At 35.2% G+C, this 21,378-nt stretch overlaps 1 protein-coding gene across 2 annotated transcripts in view; it reads left to right on the top strand.

Moving 5' to 3' along the window:
• The window catches only part of pcxb (pyruvate carboxylase b), a 374,478-nt gene extending 353,738 nt beyond the window's left edge, over positions 1–20,740 (top strand). The window contains exons 19-21 of one of the 2 annotated variants that reach the window (NM_131550.2): positions 4,187–4,435; positions 13,540–13,680; positions 18,647–20,740. In NM_131550.2, coding sequence (NP_571625.2) covers positions 4,187–4,435; positions 13,540–13,680; positions 18,647–18,898 — 642 coding nt within the window. In that variant the 3' untranslated portion in view covers positions 18,899–20,740. The remainder of the gene's footprint in view (positions 1–4,186; positions 4,436–13,539; positions 13,681–18,646) is intronic. The other variant, XM_073907043.1, reaches the window with a different exon arrangement.
• Positions 20,741–21,378: the final 638 nt, after the last annotated feature.

Here is a 21,378-nt window from a genome sequence, read left to right as displayed (position 1 = left end):
ACTTAATCAGTTTAGCTCTTAGTTGGTTAATGTCTTTTCAAATGTAATTAAGCAATGCTTGACTTCTCTTTGTACTGACAGACAGATGCTTGTGATTAATGGTTACTGAGACGACTAATATTTCGATGGCACCTTTTTTACCCAGGCTTATTGATCTTTCCAGGAGGATTGTTGAGCACATGACATCACCCCAGTGATATTTTCAGCCAGGCTGTGACAGTACAGAATGACAAACAGCCTAAATGCACACACTTGGATGGGGACAGATGATTCAGGGGAAAAAAAGAGCAAATCTCATCTCCTTCCAATCTGTGTCAACAATGTCAAATATCCCCTTTCACCCAGCACAGAAAGCAATGTGAGAAAAACAGAAGCTCTCCTAGCTGCTCCTCCTGCCTCAGACATCTGATATAGGAACTGCTATTTTCTGAGTTATGAAATTATATAACCTCTTACACGAGTCCATAAACTTTGCTGCAGTTTTCTCTGCAAACCACCTGGTAATCCATATAGCACTGTTTTCAAAACCGTATAGCAGGTAGTTTGAGTGCAGATGCCAGCAGTCTTAGAAGGTGTTTTTCTACACTGCGTGTGTAGTGGCACAATTGCTCTCATGCTAGTTTATGGTAATGACAGAGCAGATAAGGAATACATAATGCTATGCTTTAACTTACTATGAAATAAATGCAGTTCAAGTCTTCTCCTTAAGCTTCTTACCTTACCTCAGGCTTCGAAAGCTAGCTTTGTAGTTTTCTCAGTCCTTTCGCACAGCTTTACCCTTTTTTTTCTAGGTTTTGTATTTAATGTTTCCATATTGGGGCTATATGTGCATTTCTTGGAAGAAAGATGTTAAACGTGGAAAAGAAACATTTCACAATCCCTAAAGAAATAGTTTACCCAAAATGAAACTTCAATCATTATTTACTCAACCTTATGCTGTTCCAGACTTTTATGGATTCCTTTATTTTGCTGAACACTATGAAAATTCCTGTTGATTTGGACCTCTCTAAACTTCAATGTATGGCATTTGAAAAAATACATTCAATTATCGGCCACTTTATTATGTACACCTCACTGGTACCAGGTTGGACTCCATTTTGCCCTCAAACTGCTGTAATTCTTAATGGCATAGAGCAAAGTACTGTAAATATTCAGAGATTTTGGTCCATATTGACATTATAGCATCATGCAGTTGCTGCAGATTTGTCGGCTGCACATCCATAATGTAAATCTACCATTCCACCACATCCCAAAGGTACTCCATTTTTATTGAGATCTAGTAACTGTGGAGGCCTTTTGAGTACAGTGAAATCGATGTCATGTTCAAGAAACTAGTCTGAGATGATTCATGATTTATGACATGGCGTGTTATCCTGCTGGAAGTAGCCATCAGAAGATGGGTACACAGTGGTTATAAAGGGATGGACATGGTCAGCCACAACTCAAGTAGGCTCTGGTGTTGACACGATGCTCAACTGGTACTTAAGGGGCCCAAAGTGTACCAAGAATATATACCATTACACCCCCACCACTATACTGTTGATACAAGGCAGGATGGATCCATGCTTTCATGTTGTTGATGCCAAATTCTGACCCTGCCTGACCTTGAGCCATTTCTGTAAACCCTAAAGATGGTTGTGCTTGCAAATCCCAGTTGATCAGCAATTTCTGAATTACTCAGACCAGCCTGTCTGGCACCAACAAATATGCCATGTTCATAGTCACTTAAATTACCTTTCTTACCCATTCTGATGCTTGATTTAAACTGAAGCTGATTGTATCGACCATGTCTACATGCCCAAATGCATTGAGTTGCTGCCATGTGATTGGCTGATTAGAAATGTTCATTAACATGCAGTTAAATAGGTGTACCTAATTAAGTGGCCAGTGAGATTTACAGATAAATTATTTTAAGAATGGATTTGCACAGCCTGCCACTGATACAGACTCCATAGACTCTGAGAAGTGTTACTAAGCTAAAAACAAATGGTCTCTCCGATCTGAGCTACTGAGATTGTCAAATGAATCATCAACTTTACAGGACTGAAGTGGGAAAGTAAATAAATGCCTTTGTGGAATCTCAAGTGGTAGAGTAATGAGGGAAAAGGATTAACAGGTAGCCTGCAAATAAGGTTGCATATAAACTCTCAGGCAGAATCACAAAACAGTAAACTTATAGGACACATCAAACAAAAGAGAGCCCATATGGCCTGAAATCATGACTCAACTGCTATTAAGTGGCAATTTATTCAACAGTTAGGTGGGTTGGGACTGCAGGCAGCCTTTTCAACTATTTTATCTGAATAACGAAATGGGCTGCTGAGCTTTTTATGAGCTGATATGTTTTGTTTTTCCTCTTTTCTCCACCAGCCCTTTTGTGTAGACCATTCACTTTACCCCCGTTAGCCAGCAGGCTGTGCTCAGTGCAAGTCCAAGGACCTTTTTCTAATTCATTTTTACTGCTGTGAAACAAAAAGGAGAAAATAGTACCACTTGGTTGTTGTTGCCTTGCCAACACGAAGAAATCAGCAAGTTTTTGTACATAATGAATTGAGTCATTTTAATGGCATATTGGTGGTGTAGCTTCTCCTTTGCAATTGACCTATTTGTCAAAATGTTTGTGCTTCTGTTCATTAACGCCCACTCTGACAGCACTAATGATGTATTTAGTACTTTTGAGCTTGCAATGTCAGACGCTAGCCAGAGGACAAAGACATGATAAGATAGTGAATGGTATTACTGTTGATTCATTTGCAAAACATTTGTGCTTTAAGCGATGGAATTTGTTACAATGCTTGCTGAAAATCCCAAAGTTGCATTAAAGATGTGACCAGTGACCTGAATATCGACTCACATCATTATTTAGGTCTTTTGTACTTGAGCTTTCAGAATCTGAAAGTTGAATTGGTTGTCATGACAAATTCTCTTCAGCCATTGGGTCACTCATAACTGAAAACTTTATCATTCATTGCTTTAAGGTAAATTTGTGTAGCTGAGTTCACCAAACTACTACACAAATCAGGATAGAGACTGAACATACCAAGGATGTATTATTTCAGTGTATTCAATATATTAAGTCATATGGTGGTTGATATGTGAGAAACAGACTGAAATTAAAGTCATTATAGTGTGATAATCTTTTCCTTCGGTGGCCTGTTAACCGTTGTAACTGTATCATCTCCAAACTCATGTCCAAACTCAGTCCTGGAGAGTTTAGCTCTAACCCTAATCAAGCACACCTAAAACAGCTAATCTAGCTCTTAATGCATATACTAGAAACGTCCTGGCTGGTGTGTTGAAGCAGTTGGAGCTAAACTCAGAAGTACACAAACTCTCCAGGACTGAGTTTAGATACCCCTGGTATAGAGGGACTTAAACTTAAGAACTGAATCAGTCCAATTCATTAAGGAATCTTGCAAATATTTGTCAACAAATCAAACATGGCTTCTTAATGGCGTAAGCTCACTTAAACATCTCTACAGTGTATTATATGATGACAGTATTTCTTGGGGAGTGAACTTTCCCTTTAAGAGAGACATAGCCTCATCACCCTGCAGCCCAAGACCGGTTACTCACTAAAGCTAAGCAGGGCTGAACCTGGTCAGTACCTGGATGAGAGACCACATAGGAAAACTAGGTTGCTGTTGGAAGTGGTGTTGGTGAGGCACCCGGAGGCACTCGATCTGTGGTCTGTGCCCCAGTAAAAGTGAAGGGCACACTATACTGTCAGTGGGTGCCGTCTTTCTGATAAGATGCTAAACCGAGGTCTCGACTCTTTGTGGTCATTAAAAATCTTATGGCACTTAAAAGAGTGGGTGTGTAACCTCAGTGTCCTGGCCAAAGCCCTCAGTCGGCCCTTACAATCATATTATTCCCATCTACTGTCCACCTCATGTCACTGTCTCTTCCCTCCACCAATAGATGGTGTGTGGTTAGCACCAATAGCACTAGTGCAGTTCTGTGGCTGCTGTCACATCATCCAAGTGCTGCACACTGGTGGTGGTGTGGAGAGACCCCCCTCATGATTGTGAATCGCTTTGGGTGTATGGCCATACACAATAAATGCGCTATATAAAAAATACACATTTGATTACATGACAAGAGGTCAGTTGTACTCAGCTAATACCATGAGTAAGAAACCATATTTTATGCCAAAGTTAATCATGTGATGTTTTTTATTTTATAGGTGCTCAAGTCATTGCCTCGAATTGAAGGTCGTCCAGGGGCTTCGCTACCACCGATGGACTTTGAGGCTCTTGAATCTGGTCTTCGAGCAGCACACGGGGATGAAATCACCCCTGAAGATGTGATGTCAGCAGCCATGTACCCTAAAGTCTTCCAGGAGTTTAAAGAGTTCACATCAACCTTTGGTCCGGTGGACTGCCTTAATACTCGTCTGTTTCTGGATGGCCCTAAAATCGCAGAGGAGTTTCAGGTACCATTTCCTTACCAAAACACAACATTTTTACCTGGACTATCCTCAGCTTTGATTATGGTGATTGTGGTGTTGTGTTTGTTATGTCCAGAATGATGGAAGGCAAGCCTGTGATCTTTAGTCAATTTAGCAGCTAAAGCTAACATTCTAGTCTTTGCAGATATACAATTAAGGAGACAAGATAACTTTTTAAATTAAAATGTCAACAGTATATCTGTCTATGGAAGCATATGAGTAAAAATATTTTGAAATGTAATATGCTAAACAGAAATGGAATTTGTTAAATGACATTTTATTTATTTATTTGAATTTGCAATTTATAATTTATTTATTCGATATACTGTATGAGCAAAGTTATAACATTTGCTAAATTAAAATTAAATTATGTAATTTATATTTGCCATTTCCATCCATAGCTTTAATATGTAAAACATGCTAAATATAATACCCAATTATAATTGACAAATTTAACATGCAAGCAGAAAAGTATTTTTTGAATGTATTTTGCCATAATGTATTAAGACTTAGAAAAAGAAAAAGCACTTAGGAAAAAATAGGTTTACATTTTAATACAGTGTGTTGTTTGTAGCAAAATTCAGCATGTAAATGCATTTTGCTAGTGGCATAGAAAAAAGGCTGTAAATTATTGTCTTGGATGTCTTTTTTTGAGTCTTTTTTTTTGGGGGGGGGGGGGGGGGTACTTTTTTGAGATTTTGACAGATTTGTGTGTTAAGCATCAGTTAAGACAATGTTAGCACCTGTTAGCTTTAATTGTGGAGAAAACTGGATGATTTGGAGCTTTTGTCAGCTAATTTCAGCTTCTGGGTTGAAAATGATTTTTGAGGCGGGATAAAAATTGGCGACATAGCACAAAACTGCAAATGCAAAGATTACGCATCAGTTTTTCATTATTTTTCATAGTGGAGGTTTTTTTTTATCCTATGAGAAGAGCCGGCTTCTTAATTATTAAGTTTAGTATTGAATGCGTCATTGACAATCATCCCGTTATCAAATCAGTTCTTGAACAAACCCCTATATATACCAAAGCTGTCTTACCTGCAGCATCTCACGACTTTAGCATCCCTCCACCACCCTGTCACCTCACCTCTTGCATGGAATTCCCGGGGGGAGCGTTCAGGGGCTGGGCTAGATACTTCGCTCGAATCCCAACTCTTCTTTGTTTCCTGATAAGGGGGATAACTCAAGGTTTATCTCATTTTGTGAGCCGACTGACGACAGTTGTTCGTTCCCCTCCCACTCCTGCCCTTTCTAGCGGAGCTCTACGCCCATTATCATGCATCCTTTCAAAAATTTCTGAGGTAGACTTAAACCGAAAGTGGGGGTGTCATGGCCCTTAAATGTATTGACAACTCACACTTAAGATCTTTGAAAAGTCATTTTTAAATAATACAATGAGATGAATGCTAAGTCAAAGTAGTTTTGAAAATGCTTTCCTGTGATGCCTGTTAAAACCAGTTCACCAGATGAAAATAAATTGTTTAAAATGGTTCACATCTCCCATATTAGCACAAATCCAAACATTACATTAAAACAAGCCTGACACCCCTGTCATTACAAATTTAACAAATATCCAAGCTAATCACCTACTGCAATAGTACCCTGACTGAACTGATGTAGAAGAACTAATAATGATGAGCACAGGCAAAGGTGTACAACTGAACATGCTCACTCACTCCTAGAATGTGATAATTGGCTTTTATACTTCTGCATTGAGTGATCTTTATACCCATGGTGTATACCTTGCATATAGCTGATGCCATTTTAAGCATTTACACTTCAGCATTCTGTAAGTGCTTCTCTAGCAATAACACTTCTGAAATGCCAGTAGGCAGTGGGTTTTCTATGTTCCGATGTGTTGAGTTTCTTTGCCGGTGTTTTGAGTTTAAGCCAGAAAAACATGTGAAGCTACTCTAGCAGAAGCTCAAACTTGCACTCATCAAGAAAAAAAGAGGCTACAGTTGGTGATTGTAAATTCCTTTAATCTTTAACAGACTCGTTAAACACTCTAGCCATTGGCCTCGCTTCACTCCCATGGCTCTTGGTCCTAGTCACACTCGTCACCACTACGTAGCCAGCTAACCATGCATCTTCCACTGTGTTATCTCAACATGAAGTTAAATTTTATGAAGGTGTGCATCATGGTCTGTGTCAGTATGGAGCAGGATATGCCACTGTACAAAGGTTACGACTGGCCTACCACATGCATTCGATCCAAAAATATAAACAGCCTTTTAGGGTGCTTACACATCAGTTTGCTTCATTTGGTCCAGACCAAGGGCAATAAATGATACATTGTAGCATTTTCTGCCGTCTTTGTGTCGTTTTTCACCACACTGATTGCTTTTGTCCGAACCAGTTGAAAAGAACCAAAATGCAGTCATCTGACAAAATCCACATAACTCATTGGCCAGATGTTGTAGAACATATTTCCTAAACTGCTTTTCGGTTGGTCAGAATACATGTGCAGGAAAATGCCAGTGGAACTCCCGCAAGTAAAGAAACCGGCAGATACAAAATGTCACTTTTGACTATGGAGCAGTGACTGCGCTGACTGATTGTATCTCTGCTCATAGTATACTATATAGTTTGTATACAGTACATTACTTTAGACAATCTATACATTTAGAGAATGAATCGAGACTGTGCCTTGAAAACAATGTTTTAAAGCATTACAAATGGCGAAGGCGCATCGGTCGTCACTTTAGGAGGAGGCGTAAATTAATTTAGCTAAACTGCGACATGGTCATCTTTCGGAAATATTACCAACGATCCATCATGTAATGTTTTTCCCTCTCTCTCTGTTGGCAAAGTGCTGCCAACAAATATTTTACCTCCACATTCTATAGTGCGCAGCGCATCAGCCAGCGGGAACTGGATTAGTCCAAAAAGGCACAGTACTTTTTGTGATTGGGTCTGTTTTAGTTTGGATCATATTCGCACCACAAACAAACCGCTCCAGGGTTCATTTGAAAGCGTACACTTTTTTGGTCTGCTTTCGGTGCGCACTCGAGTGCAATTGCTACGTTCACATCTGCCTAAACGAACTGCACCAAGAGGGAAAATGAACTCTGGTGCGATTCAACCTGACTAAATAAGGCAGGTGTGAATGCACCCTTATAGTATGAAATCTGTCAGATCATGGTGATGATTGGATTGGTACACACATCTCATAATGTTCGAATGAAAATTTAATTCAATTTTTTTTTTCACCCTGAGTATAATGCAATTAGGACAAATTACATTTAAATAAGTATTTTGCTACTCTTTCTATTTTAATGAGATATATCAATTTAATTTAAGTAATACAATAAAGTAATGCAATTTATAAAGCACTAAAATTAGTCTGAAATTCAAATGTTTAGAGTAGTTGGAAATGGCAAAAGGATATTATAGAATTGCATTTTCATTTTGCACCAAACTTCATTATAATGGTACATTAAACCATTAGTTTTTAACTTATACAGTACATTTTTTTAGATCTTACACCAGAACAAAATGTGGTTTTATTACAGATATTACATACTATATCTTGACAGGTTGGATACAGCATACTCCACTTCTCATTCATTTCTATGGTCTTTGCAAACAGTGACTAACTGTCACACAACTCTGACAGAGAGTCAATGGATGTTCAAGCTAATGTGATTATTATAAAAAGGTTATGAAAGGCACATGTGATCCAAGTTAGCTATTGCATGCAGTTGTTATGCCACAGTCTCTTGCATCTTCCTACCACAGACCATCACATGATACCATTTTAGAATGAGACCATCAATAATTGGATTGATAATTGAGAGATCTTGAATAAATGATGAAATATTCAAACCATTCTGTAAAACAACACCAACACCAAAGATCCTCAGTAAGGTTTAAGTCTCAGGTGGCCAAATGACTATTGACTGATTCCTCATGCTCTCTGCATCATTGTGTTAAATTGAGCCCAGTCTATCTACGTAGGCTTTGTCATCCTGGCTGTTTTAGAAATGAACATCTACACACTGAACTACCCCAGTTAAGGTTAAAACAAAATTGTCAATACGGTAAAATAAGGTATAATACAAACAGAATTACCACTGATACGATCCGACTAAAAAGGGATAGTTCACCCAAATTTGAAAAATATGTCATCATTTACTCTCCTTTTACTTGTTCCAAAGCTGTTTGACTGTTTTTCATCTGTTGAACACAAAAGAAGATATTTTGAAGACAGTGGTGGAGCTACAGTTTTTTTACTTGGGGTGGCCAGGGGGTGGCCACTGCTATTTCTGGAGGTCCACAAACACACACTGTACTCAAATAATAAATAATAAAATAAGAAATTAAACAGTTTTTTTTTTTTTTTTTTTTTTTGCTAAAACAATGCTGAATTAATTTATAAAAAACATTAGCATGAAAAAAACCAAACAAGAAATACAGCAATTACACATAGCAGACATCAAACAGACCTGGATTTGAAAAGAAAAAGCACATTGTTTGTGCTTCTTTAAAAGAAGTCTGATAACTCGCCCTTTTTTATGTTGAAGTAACCCTGTGCAATAATATAAAAGTCTGGTTACATCTGATCCAGTTAGAAAAACACGTATCCATTATTATACCTGCACATTAAAATCAGCAACTGATTTAAAAAAACGTATAAAAAGTTTATGAGCTGGCTAATCCATTATGAATAAATTTAACTCACCAGCCTAACATTACTTCTCAAAAATATCTAAATATTTCAGTATGGTAAATTTAATATATATATTCCATCTTAACATGCACTTCTCGAGGTATTTTCACGAGAAATCCTGCTTCAGAAGTAAATCTCCTTCAGTCATCTTTCACTCAAGCAAATTTCTCGTGTTAGCCTAATTGGTTGATGATATCACCTACCAGAGCGAGAGGTGGCAGTAACACACCAAAAAGTTTGTTGTCGACCACCGTAAAACTAGAAGAAGAAATTCTCAATATCATATGGATTTCCTTTCATCAACTAGACACAACGGCCTCACAGCTCCGTGAATGTTGATGCTGTCACTTATTGATTCACGATCGGTAAATGTAGCTTGTGTGGATGCTACAACGCTACTTACTTAAAATAATACCTACACTATTGAAAAGCTATTAGATTTAGAACATAGCAACACTACCGCCACGCTAGTGAGAGATGTAGTTAAGCTAGTACTCTGGCTCCACCACTGTTTGAAGAAAGCTGGAAACCTGTAGACATTGACTTCTCTAGTATTTGTTTTTCTTACTATGGATGTCAGTGGCTACAGATATTCAGCTTTCTTTAAAATAACTTATTTTGTTTTCACCAGAATAAATAAACTTATAAACGTTTGAAACCACGTGTGTAAGTGAGTGTAAGCAAACAGTGAGTTCATTTTCTTTTTTTCAGTAAACTATCTCTTTAAGCATGAACTAAATTTAATCTAAATAGCTTTTTCTTACTTTTTTTTTGACCAAGCTGCACTTGCTGTGACCCTCAGCAATTACATTATTGACTTCAGTGATATAGTTGCTTATTTATTCATTTGTTCACCGTACCTTATTTCTTCCCATGCTAATTCATTTCAAGTATACTTCATCCTGTTAATTTTATAACACTGTGGGATTTGACCTTCTAAGCTTCAGCCAAGAGCCCGACTGCTCTCTCATCAGGAGATTTGCAAAATTAGATTTCTCCCTGTCCTCAGCTAGCCTCCACTTTCACAAAGTTTATTAGCGAGCTTTATTGCGGCTGAGGTTGTAAAATTGATTAGCATAGTAATATTGAACAGCACTCTCCTTTTGTGTTCAAAATATAGAACTTTTAATATGTAGGCTCTTGTGAAGATGTTATGATGTTGAATAAACCGTGAATGATATTTTAGAGCTCTGCATTAGCTGGGAGTTTGAGATTTATAAAGCTAATCATGTGAACATTTTTTAGCTTAATCTGTGCTAGTTTGTGAATAATTTGAAAATGGTGCAACTCTATCTATCCAGCTGAGCCCTGAGGTGTCTCTAAATGTGTTGATTGAAGCTTAGCCGTGTGTTTGGCTCCTAAAACCCCATTATGAGTGAAGTGGGTGTTACCTGGCATCCATGAATATGTCTCAGAGTCCTACTGCAGGCAGCATGAGAACTGAGAGCCCCAGATGCAGGACTCGCATAGCTGATCACTCTCTGACAGAAGGAAAGCCAGCCAGAAAGAGATGCATACTTACCTACAAAGTCTTTTTATTTTGAAAATGCACCAAATCAGTAAGACTGGAAAGTTCACTTGCATCTCTTAATCATCAGCTGGCCTGATTCTTCAAACCAGGTCTCTCTGTACCCTTTCAAAATGAACCAGATTTTCCTCAGTTAACATGCGTAATCATATATTTCTCAGGGACTCAAGTTATTTGGCGACATGTTTCTCCACCCAGTAGAGCTGTCCAAATGAGATGTTAGTCGTGGCTGATTAGCGTAGATTAACATGAGCTATATTAAGCTGTCACTGAGGCGAACGCAGGCACACCCAAAATAGCATCCCCTCCACATCCAAACAGTGAATGGTACAGACCTAATGCCTCCCACAGGCCTGTGCTAATCACTCATCCCTTAATCTGCCTTAATTCTGCCCAGCCTGTTTTGCCTCAATCTGGATTGTTTTATTTATTTGACTTTTTTACTTAATCACTGCTTTTCTTTTTCCTTTTTTATATATGTGTTCAAGGTTATTTCAGAATTGAAGACTAAAATTTAAAATCAAAAATAATTTGGTTACTAAAATGTAATTAAAAGTTCACAATAAACGAAAAACTAACTAGATGAAACTAGGAACTGTTACTGAAAAACTAATTTTTCACAAGAATTTTACAATTAATAAGACACTTATTCTGTGATGGACTTTGGGAAATGCATACAGTATGTGTTTTCACAACCAAACACATGAGTTAAAATATCTATTTTCTATATAAGGGTATTTCTTCAACTATGGGCACTTTGGTCATATATCCAAAAATATATATATAATTTTGTTCAAATTCTTCTTTCTTTGTCAAACTAACAGTAAAACATTCTTTTACAAAATGTACTACCTTTCTATTATATTTTTAAATATTATTCAACCTCCTTTTATGTGTCAAAAACACTGTTTTCACCTTGTTGCACACCCAGAGTTTTAAACTTCACCAATGAAAATAACATTTTAAAATATTATTTATCTGGTATCCATTAATGTATCCTAATTAAGCACTAGTGAAATAATTTAAATATTTTATAGTTATTAATGTGACACTATTATCAATATTGTCGCTTTTAAAAGTTTGTGTGAAAGATTATTTAGGTGGTTTCTATGAAAATAAATAGTGCCACCTGAGAATGTGTACAAGATGGGGGAATTAAATTTTTTATCAACAACACTTGAAGAAAAGTCAAGGTAAATATTGCTTAATAACGTCTTTTCCAAACATGTTCAGAGGTGTTTTTAAAAACCAAACAAAATGAAGGTAAATAAGTGTGTTTTGTATACATAAAAAGCTAGTATCAATTCAAAGCTAATCGGTGAAGCTATTTTTCTTTTTTTTTCACAATAAACTGTTGAACTGTCATTTCCACCACTGTCGTTTCCCTCACCACACACATTTTTAAATAAAATTATAATTAAATTAATTATAAAATAATTAAAAAGTTCTCCTACACATTAAAAGTGTATTGATAATGAATAAGTTCCTGCTCTATTTAATGTTCAAGTTCAGTTGATTTATTTTCTAATATGCTCTTAACCAAATCAATATAAAATTTTATAGTGTGATTTGAATAGTAAACTAATTTATTTCATTGACAAATGTATATTTATTATATTGTGGAAAGATTGGTTAAACTAGATACAAATATGATCTTAGACAATGTTTGACTGCCATAATTTATTTCATTTTGAAATAAGCTGTATATTGAGATGTGGTGGAATTGACATTTGTTCAGTTCACGATGAAAAAAAAAAGTTTCACTTCTTGTCTAAGTTTGTCCTCTCACAGATCTTAAAACTAGACAATTTGTTTAAACTTATGATGTTACGTTAATTTTAAACAAGTTTTTTTTTTTTTTTTTTTCTTAACTTCACAAGGCTAAAAGTGCCCATATTTTAAGAATGGCCCATAAACATTAAAGGACTCTATCTGCCCAAATTTGTAACTATATGATATCTTTAATATAAAGAGTTGAGTATGAATTCTTCATAATTTTTAATATACACATATCTTATACATTTAAGATGCATTGTTATTTTTATTGGTTTTATTAGTTAGTGTAAGCTATTCAAACACCGTTTAGCTCTCAAGTAAATACAAGTTAACTCTGCTGAACTATAATCACTAAAACTGAAACAAAATTAATTGTAAAAAATGTCCGTAAGTTTGCAATGTTAAATATTTTGTTATTCCTTTATTATTATTATTATTATTATTATTATTATTATTATTATTATTATTATTATTATTATTATTATTATTATTATCATTTTAAATCCTCAAATTTAAATACATTTTTGTATTGCTAAATTATGATACAAACACCTGGTGATAATCTGCCAGTACCGTTTTTGTCATTTTTACAGACTTAAATATCTATATATTAATTGTTTTACAATATGTAGGAAGGGGTTAAAAACCACAGTGGTTCGATCTGTAGTTCTGCCGAGTGACTAAAAAGTTATCAACATGATGGTAAAAAACTGTGCATTCTACTCATTTGAAAAGACTTTTGAACTCAATACTAAAGGTAATGAGTTTAAATACCTAATTTCTTTAACTTGAAGCAAGTTCACAGTGCTCATAGATTAGTTGTTGTTGTTTTTTACTCTAATGGTTTGTAGCAATCGGTTTCCTCAAACGATTTGGGTTTTAGAGTACTCAGTTGATTTGAATTATTTTTATTTATTGGGTTTTACTATGCTCAAATTGCTTTGTTTACTGAAATGGATTAAGTTCACAGTACTCATTAGGATTAGTTTTTTAACTTAAATGGTTTGATTTTTATTTTTTTTTATTTTTTTTTGGGGGGGGGGGGGGGTTTACAGTGTAATATTGAAATAAAACAAATTTAAAAATAACCTTGGTCTGGTTCTGTCACAGGTCGAGTTGGAAAGAGGGAAAATTCTGCATATCAAAGCATTGGCCTTGGGTGACTTGAACAAGTCTGGTCAGAGAGAGGTGTTTTTTGAACTCAACGGCCAGTTGCGTTCAGTCTTGGTCAAGGATACAGCAGCAATGAAGGTAACTGTTTATATTCCCGTCGAGATTGGATTGTTTCATCACAGAAATGCAATTATCCTGACTCAAACACTACACTCAATCATTCAGACATGTTTCGCAAATGCTCTCTTTTCTCTCTCAAGGTGTGAATAATTTCTGTCATAAGCTAAAAGTGATCGTGCTCATGCTGTCATGAGCGTTTATCACTTAAAGACAGGAGTTTTTTTTTAAAAAAAACAAAATTAGCAGGGCTCACAATGAGTGCTTTCATTAGATGTCAATAGTGTTGTGTAGGAACGCAGTCAGTCATGGACACAGCCATTGTGTGTGCTAATAAAAATATAATTTGGCACATTACAGCATGAATTGACACAACTGAAGGTCTCACTTTTATTGCCCACACAAAGCACTTCGTGATTAAGATGATTCATTCATTATAAGATATTCTCTCTGGTAAATAAGCATCCGTTTAGTGTGTTCTAGTCTGAAGGATCGTTTCCTGTCTCTGTAGATGCTCGTTTTGTTTGTTACTGTCTTGTTTGGCTTAGTATGTCAGAGTCAGACGCTTCAAACACACTTAGTGTCTTCAGTCACCGATAAGTCAGAGTGATGACACTTGCTCAGCATATGCTCAATAGAGCTTTCCCTCTGCCTGAACACAGCTAGCAAAAACACTTCTCTTCCTGACACATAAAAGTTCCTTTTTGCAGGTCCAGCATTTGCTTCTGCTTTCTGAAGTTTTGATATCTCTGAAATGAAACTTAAATCAGATTTATCTCTAGGCTGTTTGTCAAAAGGCAATATGAATGGCAGATACTAACACTGTAGCGGATTTCTCCCTTATGTATCAAGGCTATGAGGTTGAAGAAATCCTGGCTATGTAACATAAATTATATTTCATGTTAATGCTTATATTATTTTTAGACAGTGTGTTGAATTTTATCTCCGTATAAGTATTAACAGTACAATTTTAATAATTTTTTTTTTTTTTACGTAATGATGTAACTATATAACTGATTTTTTTTCACACTACAGAACTGAACATAGTCTTCGATCTTACAATGATAATTAAAGAACTGGTTGTTTCTGCAAGAACATCATTTTCTTTATGCTTTCCTTTAGAAACGATGTCTGTAAAGGGTATTTTAAGCTATTTGAAGTCTAAAATCTGGGAACAGTGATGGAAGAATGACCACACAGTGCAGCTTGCTGTCTAATTATAAACTTACAGTGCATCCAGAAAGTACTCATAGTGCTTCACTTTTTCCACATTTTTTTGAGTTACAGCCTTATTCCAAAATAGATTCAATTAATTTCCTCAAAATTCTACACACAAATCCTATAATGACAATGTGAAAAAAAGAATTTTTGAAATAGTTGTAAATTCATTAAAAAAAGACAGAAAAATAACAAAAAGCAAAGCGCTATAAATTCTTTCAGGATACACTGTATATTGTCTTACATTAGTCTGTGCATATCACTTTATACTCTATAACATGAAAGTTTTGGCTGAATGTTTAAGTATTTATTGTTTGACTTTTGTTTATTTTTTAATACTAACTAACTAGCTAATTAAATACATTCATTTTAAAAGTTAATGAAATATGTGAGGTTGTTTTACATTAAATATGTTTAACTTTAAATAAGACTTTTTTCCAGAAGAAAAAATATTATCAGACATACTGTGAAAATGTCCTTGTTCTGCTAAACATAAATTGGCAAATATTTAAAAAAGAAAAAAAACATTTAGAGGGGGGCTAAATATCAAAGTCTAAACTGGAAATAATTTAGCAAAATAACTAAAGACCACAGTCTAAAATTTTGAGCACACCAAAAATAATATGTTGAGGAAAAATACTAAATGAAATTTGCATAAACAGGAAAAATAGAGAGAAACAAAAAATATCATAAAACCTAGTAGAAATTGTGTAGTTTGTAATTTTGTTTGCAATAACTCTTGTTGTACTTCAAACTATTTTGTATTGGACAATATTTTTTATCATTTTAAATGCCTTAAAATCCATTTTCTATATTTACTACGAAAAGGCTAAAAATACGAATTTTTAAAAGGAGGTGTATACTCAATTATGCTGAGCACTGTAGAGAACCAGTAGCTTTGTTTTCCAATGCATTGACTAGCAGCTCTCCTGTCCACGTGTTGAGAAAAATCAGGTGTATGTGTAGATGTGTTGTGTACAATCCAACACGATCTTGCGGCTTTTTGATTTAGTGGCTAATTGGTATAAATTTGAATGATGCCATTCTTACAATTTAGTATGATTTTAGTGGCTGGATGCATGGTTCCTTTTTAACAAAGTACATTTTTGTACGACTGAAATTGTACCAACTAGCCACTAAACTGGCAAAACATAAAGCAGTTTTGCTTCCTTGTGAGATTAGGCTGCAACACGATCTGTAAACATATGAAACATGAACTAAACATTCATAACTTATGAAATATGAGCATCTTTTTACTCATCTCACTTGAACAAACACAGATTCAGTATCTCTTAAAATGAATAAAAACTAATAAATATCAACTCTGAATATTCATTCTTTCAATGTGTCCTGTTTTTTATGTAATTTAAGAAAGGCAGTGCCGCTGAAAGGTTGTTTTGATTTCATTCAGCCTGTTTATTAACTTCACATTCACAAGATGTACTTTAGATAGTATTACAAACAAGAAAGCCCAACCTATAGATGAAGCAAGTCATTTACAGTTTTTCTCAGTGGCTTTGGTGCATTTCTCACAACACTATTTACATTTGCACTACAGTTAATGCATTTCTCAAAACAATTAGTCATTTGTGCACAGCATAGTAGTAGTTTCTCATTCCTTCCAACAAATTGCTATCAAATTGCTTTTGAACTTGCATCATTTGCTTTCACACAACTTTCTGCTATTTATAATTTGCTTTTTATAATTATCATTCGCTTATGTCATGTCAGTCAAAATTAACTAAACTTGTAAATGCTTAATAGTCATTCCATGTAAAAAGAATATTCCTCATTTCATTACTTGAGTCATTGCATACAAATATGTTAAACCAGTTGTCAAAATCTGTCAAGTAAATTAAATATAAAAAAAGTAAATCTTTATTTCCTGAAAATGTCTTTACAACTTAACAATTTCATGAATAATTTACAGACCTGTGTTGTAGGTTCAGTTTCAATATGTTCTGCAATTTTGTTTACAGCTGTGCACACCAAAGAAAGTTTGTGTTTGTTGTAGATAAGAGTGTATTTATTCTTTTGCACAATGCTGTGAATAAATTATAATTGCAAAGAGCAAATGCAGTAAACATGTGAAACATACACATTCAGTGTCTTGTAGTCAGATACCTCACTAAATGCAGTGATGTCTAACTTTACTGTAGTTTTCAAATGGTTGTGCAAATAGTATATAGTGCTGTCTTGAGCGTTTTCAGCAAGTGTCACCAAAACTTTATTGCATTGGCAAAATGTACAGAGTAAACTGTCATAATTAAAACATTACAAAGTCATTTGACTATCTTGTTTATAAACAGTGGTGTCAGGACTTTTCATTTTGATGACACTGACACTTTGATTGACATCAATACTTGCTTTTGAGGGATGAACTATCCATTTTGAGCATGTGACGCGCTTTTGAAGGTTATCAGCTAGTTTTTGCAGTTTGTACTAATTGTTTTGAGAAATGCATTAACTGTTTTGCAGAAATGCATTAGTGTTATGAGAAATGCAATAAAGTGACTGAGAAAGACTGTTACTTATTTTTTTAAGTAACTAACACTTTTGGTTCCAATTTATAAGAAATAACACTAGATTATGACATACACTACAAAACAAAATCCTAGTTGTAAGTGCAACAAATATTAACTTGACTTCTAGTTGATCATTTAGAAAAGCAGAAGGTTGATCCTCCACATCAAAGTTCCTGAATGCAAAAATTGTTAAAGTGCTCCAGGATTTGCCAGCCCAGTCACAAGAAATGAAAATTATTGAGCATGTCTGGGGTAAGATGGAGGAGGCTTTGAAGATGAATCCAAAGAATATTGAGGGACTCCTGCAAGAATGCTTTCTTTGCCATTCCAGAGAAGTTCTTTAATAAGTGATTTGGGTCATTGTAGAGATGTGTGGATGCAGTCCTCCAAGATCATGGTAGTCGCACACAATATACATTCTTTATCCACAGCACCATGACTTTATATTCTATACTGGACATTATTTCTGTTCAGTGACAAGACTTTTGTCTAAGCAAAGCCATAACGTACTGTCATAATGAAATCATTCAAAATCAAGGCATGATCATATTTTATTTTGGTAAAATAAACGTAATCCAGAGGCCTTTGCCTTTCGTATATGCCACTTCTGATACCAAAATATCAACCAGAAGTCAAGTCATTATTTGCTGATCCTTAAACCTGGATAGATGACAAAAAGTAACTTTCCCCCAGACTGCTTAGATGGCTAGTTCATTCATGCACAATTTACTTGTTTCAAAGCTTTGAGTTTCTTCCTCTGTTGAACATAAAATATATGATATTTAAATAAAGCTAGAAATCTGTAACCACTGATTTCCATAGTATTTGTTTTTCGTACGATAGAAGTCAAAGTTTACATGTTTTAAATTTTCTTCCAAATATCTTATTTTGTGTTCAACAGAGGAAAGAAAATCAAAAAGGTTTGTAACTACTTAAATGTGAGTAAATAATGAGTAAATGTGTCTGTTTAAAAGTAACAGAATGGTCATGTAGTGATAAAAATGCCTGGGCTGGTTTTCCATGCAGCATTCCCACTTTTTTATTACTTATATTCCTGTTTGCAACCCTGATTGTAAATATTTAAATGCTCAAAAGTCTTACTTTTATTCCTTCATTTATTCATGTATGTTTCTCGAAGCAGAAATTGATGTCTGAAAATAGATGAGAAGGAGAGTGTAAAAAAAAGGATTCAGTTGCATCTGGTCTCCCCTGTTGGGATCTAATTCTGTTTTTTGCTCCGCCAGGAGATGCACTTTCACCCTAAAGCCTTGAAAGACGTCCGGGGACAGGTTGGAGCGCCTATGCCTGGTAAAGTGGTGGAAGTAAAGGTGAAGGCAGGCCAGAAGGTGGAGAAAGGTCAGCCTCTCTGCGTCCTCAGTGCCATGAAGATGGAGACAGTCGTCAACTCGCCAATCTCTGGCATCATTTCCAAGGTGCATGTCAATGCTGACAGCAGCCTGGAAGGGGAAGATCTTATCTTAGAAATAACTGAATAAAGTTTGTTTTTTTAAATCCCAGCTTAAAGGCTGCTCTTCAGAAGGCCAGTTTTAGAGTATTTCTGTAATTCAGTGGACAGATGGTGTTGTAATTGCGAATGATTTTAAGATTTCTACTCTTCTAAGGGTTCTAGGGTCAAGAATTCCAAGGGTCAAATTCAAAAACTTACTAAAAAATAACTGCTGCTATTTTAAAACAGAAGCATATTTTTCGGTATATGCAACCAAGAACTAGAGAAGGCTTTGGTATTCGGTTTAACAACAGAAAAGATTTTTCTTTATTTTTCTTTTTTTCTTTTTTTTTTTTAAGTTAATTAAAAAGGTTAGTTATAAATTCAAACAACAGTATCTGAATTTACATGGATGTTTGTGCAACTGTATTTGTGTGAGAGAGAGTTTGAAGAGGAACAGCAGTTTCATATTAACGTCGTATTAGTGGAGCGTAAAATCTATTTGGAAGTGTTTAAAATATTAATACCAGCAGATATTTGAGTACTTGCACATTAAGCATAGTGTTGTCGTGCTAACATCGTTCATGATAGCATGATTAAAACCAGTTATATTGAGCGATAAGCAATACAATTCAAATCCAGCTATTATTTTGGATTTGTTTGTTATAAAGAGTATAGCTAATAGGATAAACCTTTGTAATGATTATTAATTTTTGAAAGTTACAGCACAACAAATGCAATGTCTTCTCACTCTCATTCTGTTTTCCTTTTTAATCACTCTATCACCTTTGCACCACAGGAGAGCTCAGATTTGCACAGCCACTGTAAATGAACAGCGAGTCATTACACAGGCAATGATGAAATAAACAAATGCTAAATGTATCTGTGGTGCAGTGAAGAAAAGCTTCATTTACAAATACTCCTTCGAAATGTTTGCAAATGTAGTTGTGTAATATGTTTACATAGATCCCATTTAAAAGCTCAAACAATGTGCTTTTGTCTTTCAGCAGAATTCTGTTTAAAGCATTCCCTGTTTTAATACTGCAGAAACAGAGACCTTAATTGTGCATAATCACTGGGGGGCTGTTAATAATGGAAGAGTCTTCAGTCTGTGTTATTAATGATATGCTGCACAGGATAGTTCATACTTGACCTTGAAATAAGCTTTGATTATAGGTATAAATAGGAACTCCACTGTGACTTTCCAGGTGGAAGCTGGAATTATTTAGAATTGAGAATCCAGAGTTTATATGTTTATATACTAATATTTTTGCATGTTTCAGTTTTTCTGATAGTTTGTCATATGATACGAAAGCCAGACCACTCCCTTTACCTAAGATACAGAAAGAGATATGAACTAGAACTTGAAGCTACTCAATTCTGTTTGAATACTCAGTTATAGTTGTTTTGATGTTTAAAAGTGAACCCGTAAGAATCTTTGAGGTTCTTTTTGCAACCAAAAGCTTTTGGATTTAATATGGACCATTCCTATTGAACTAACAAGACCAGCTTATTGTACACAGATAAAGGTAACTTAATTATCTAATATCATCTATTGCCTATCAAGCTTCTTCTATGCTTTTGTGAGAACTACTTTTCAATTTGTCAGTTCTCCGTGTAAGTGGGGAACTGAGGAAATTCAGTCCTTGAGTTTTCATTAAGGATTTCTTTATTGAAGCTGAAGAAGTAAATCTATGAATGTTTTCATAATTTAATGTTTAAAAGTGAATGTTTTTTTCTGATTTCTGTATTTGGATGATGTTTAATTTGAATCATGCTCTATTTACATTGTTTGTTTCCTGCTTTTTTCTGTTTTAAAATGTGTTGTTTATGTTGGAGATATGTTAAAAAATAAAGAAATTGTGCAATAAATTAAATAAAGAATTACAATCGAATAAAACACAAGGCTCTTACTCAATAATGCAACACAGGCTTATTTTAAAAACGTAGCCCTATATACGTTTCTGGACATAGCGAGTTATGTAGCCAGAGCATTTTTGTGTTTAAAACGAACACTACGGGGCAGTATGACATCATTCTTTTTCGTGCTACCAGCTGACCGCTTCATGTGGACCGCATTCCCGTTGTTACCAGATTTGTTCCATAGCTTGACACGTATGCCGGCGAATTTGTGATGCAGAGTTTACCGCAGTGATGGGGTTTGAGTTCGTTGAAGAACGATTCTCAGAAAGCAGGTCAGACCAAAACAGAAGCAAAAAAAAATTAAAATAAAAAAATAAAACAAGTAAATAACGAGGTGAGAATATGGTAAAATCTGAAAAAGTGGTAAAAATTTGGGTTTTTTCTTTTTCTGGATTGCTTTACAAAACAGTGTTAGATGGGTTTAGGGAAGGGGGTGGGAGAGGGTATCAGTTGGTGGGTCAGCTGTTCAGTCGACAGCGGCCTCTGGTTGATTTACGTGAAAAGAGCAAGCATGAATGGCACTGACAAGATCTGAAAAAGTGTACACAGCAGCCTCTCAGGGATTCATGAAAACAAAAACTAAAAAAAAAGTAGCTCCTGGGACCA

Source organism: Danio rerio, chromosome 7 (genome assembly GCF_049306965.1).
Source record: "Danio rerio strain Tuebingen ecotype United States chromosome 7, GRCz12tu, whole genome shotgun sequence".
NCBI classification, from domain to species: domain Eukaryota; kingdom Metazoa; phylum Chordata; class Actinopteri; order Cypriniformes; family Danionidae; genus Danio; species Danio rerio.
Note: the sequence above shows the minus strand (reverse complement) of the source record. Positions and strands in the feature narration are given on the sequence as shown.